Source organism: Rhincodon typus, unplaced genomic scaffold (assembly GCF_021869965.1).
Source record: "Rhincodon typus isolate 14 unplaced genomic scaffold, sRhiTyp1.1 hic_rhity00009670, whole genome shotgun sequence".
Lineage (NCBI taxonomy): Eukaryota > Metazoa > Chordata > Chondrichthyes > Orectolobiformes > Rhincodontidae > Rhincodon > Rhincodon typus.
Window position 1 is genome coordinate 1 of NW_025975308.1, and position 2,179 is coordinate 2,179.

The 2,179-nt window shown below is 59.3% G+C and overlaps 1 protein-coding gene across 1 annotated transcript; it reads left to right on the forward strand.

Moving 5' to 3' along the window:
* Nucleotides 1-630: 630 nt before the first annotated feature.
* On the forward strand, nt 631-1,362 carry LOC125482386 (gap junction alpha-5 protein-like). Its single transcript, XM_048594456.1, has one exon. It carries the CDS (start codon nt 631-633, stop codon nt 1,360-1,362), a length of 732 nt encoding a protein of 243 aa, XP_048450413.1.
* Nucleotides 1,363-2,179: the final 817 nt, after the last annotated feature.

The window sequence follows — 2,179 nt, forward strand, 5'->3', positions numbered from 1 at the left end:
GTCGCTCAGAGAGGGTCGGGGGTCAACGCCGGGGTCGCTCAGAGAGGTTCGGGGGTCAACACCAGGGTCCCTCAGGCAGGGCTGGAGGTCAACACCGGGCTCACTCAGAGGGTCGGGGTCAATGCCGGCATCGCTCAGGCAGGGTCAGGGGTCAACCCCCAGCTCGCTCAGGCAGGGTCAGGGGTCAACCCCCGGCTCACTCGGAAAGGGTCAGGGGTCAATGCTGGGGTCGCTCGGAGAGGGTCAGGGGTCAATGTTCAGGTTGCTCGGGGAGTTTTAAGGTGCCGACACTGAGGATCACTTGGTGAGGTTGGGGGGGAGCGGTTAGGGGCCAACTGCGGGGACGCCCTGAGCGGGTCGGGGTGGGGTCAACCCTTCCGCAGAGGGGGCCGATCGCCGAGCCACGGTGACGTTCGGCCTCGCCCTGGCTGGATTCTGACGCGTCCCATTCTCTCCCTTCCCTGGGTACAGGGCCAGGTCCCAGAGAAGGAGGAGGAGGAGAAGAAGGAGGAGGAGGAGGAGAAAGAGGAGAAGCAGGAAGCGGAGGAGGAGAAGGAGGAGAAGGAGAAGAAGCAGGGGGAAGGGGAAGGGGAAACTCTTGGCCGTGGGCCCTGTCGTTGTTGGCCAGCGATGGGTGACTGGTCGCTGCTGAGCCGGATCCTGGAGCAGGTGCACGAGCACTCGACGGCGGTGGGAAAAGTGTGGCTGACCGTCCTCTTCGTCTTCCGCATGTTGGTGCTGGCGTCAGCGGCCGAGTCGGCCTGGGGGGACGAGCAGTCGGGGTTTACCTGCAACACCCGCCAGCCCGGCTGTGAGGCCGTCTGCTACGACCGGGCCTTCCCCATCTCCCACGTCCGCCTCTGGGTCCTCCAGGTGGTCTTCGTCTCCACGCCTTCGCTGGCGTTCGTCGCCCACGCTCTGCATTCCGTCCGACGACGCCGCGCCGAGGGGGAGGAGGGGCACGAGGAAGGGAAGGTGAAGATCCGAGGCGCCCTCCTGCGCACCTACGTCTGCTGCGTGCTGGCGCGCTCCGCCCTGGAGCTGGCATTCATGGCGGGCCAGTACCTCCTGTATGGGATCTTCCTGAGCCCCGTGTACAGGTGCGAGCGCCCGCCATGCCCCAACCCCACCGACTGCTTCGTCTCGCGCCCCACGGAGAAGAACGTTTTTGTGGCCTTCATGGGCTCCGTCTCAGCCCTCTCGCTGCTCCTGGGCCTGTCCGAGCTCTGCTACCTGCTCCACAGGCGTCTGCGAGCCCCGGCCCACCCCTACCCCGACGGCCGGGCCGCCCGGGGTCGGAGACGCGCCAACCGCCATGCACAGAAACGCGGCCAGAACCAGACCACTCACGTCACCGTGTGAGGGCTCTCAGAGTTGGTGGGGGGGGTGGGGTGTTGGCGTTGGGTGGGGGTTAGAATGGAAGGTAGAGAGGACATTAAGGGGGTTGGGACAAAATTGGGAGGGATCCCACGGCCGGGAGGTTGAGGAGAAGGATTGAGGGTGGAGATGGAGGCAATTTGGAGGCTAGTTTGGAAAGCCAGACCCATTGGCACAAGAGAGATAGAGAGGAGACAGGGAAGAGAATGGGAAGGGGCTGTAGGCTGAGTGGGGGGGAGCGGGGATACCAGGGGGGCTACAGGGACAAAAAGAATCAGAAATTGCTGGGAGAAAGCTCAGCAGCTGTAGAGAGAGAAAGAAACAGAGTTAATGTTCTTTGGAGCTGGGGCAGTTGTTAAGGATTGTGATAGGAGTGGGAGAAGAGTTGGGGGGGTAACTTGGAGAGCATTGGGAAACATTGGAGACAATTGACGAGAATTGGGAGAAATGGGAAGATCGGGATGGAACAGGAGGGTATCGAGAAAATGGCAAAATTTGGGGAGAATTGGGAAAAAAAGTGGAACGGTTTAGGGCAATATAAGAGGATTTGGAGAGAATTGGGCTTGGAAAAAGTGGGAATGTTTGCGGAAATTGGAGAGGAATGGGAAAACTAAGATTCAGGGAGAAATGAGAATTGTGAAAACGGGAAGATTTGGGGAGAATTGAAATTGAGGAAAGTGGGAATATTTGGGAAAATTGGAGTGAAATGGGGAAAAAGATTAAGATTTGTGGAGAATTGATGAGAATTGGTAAAATGGGGCAATTGAACAGAATTGGGGTGAATTGGGAGAAATGGCAAAAT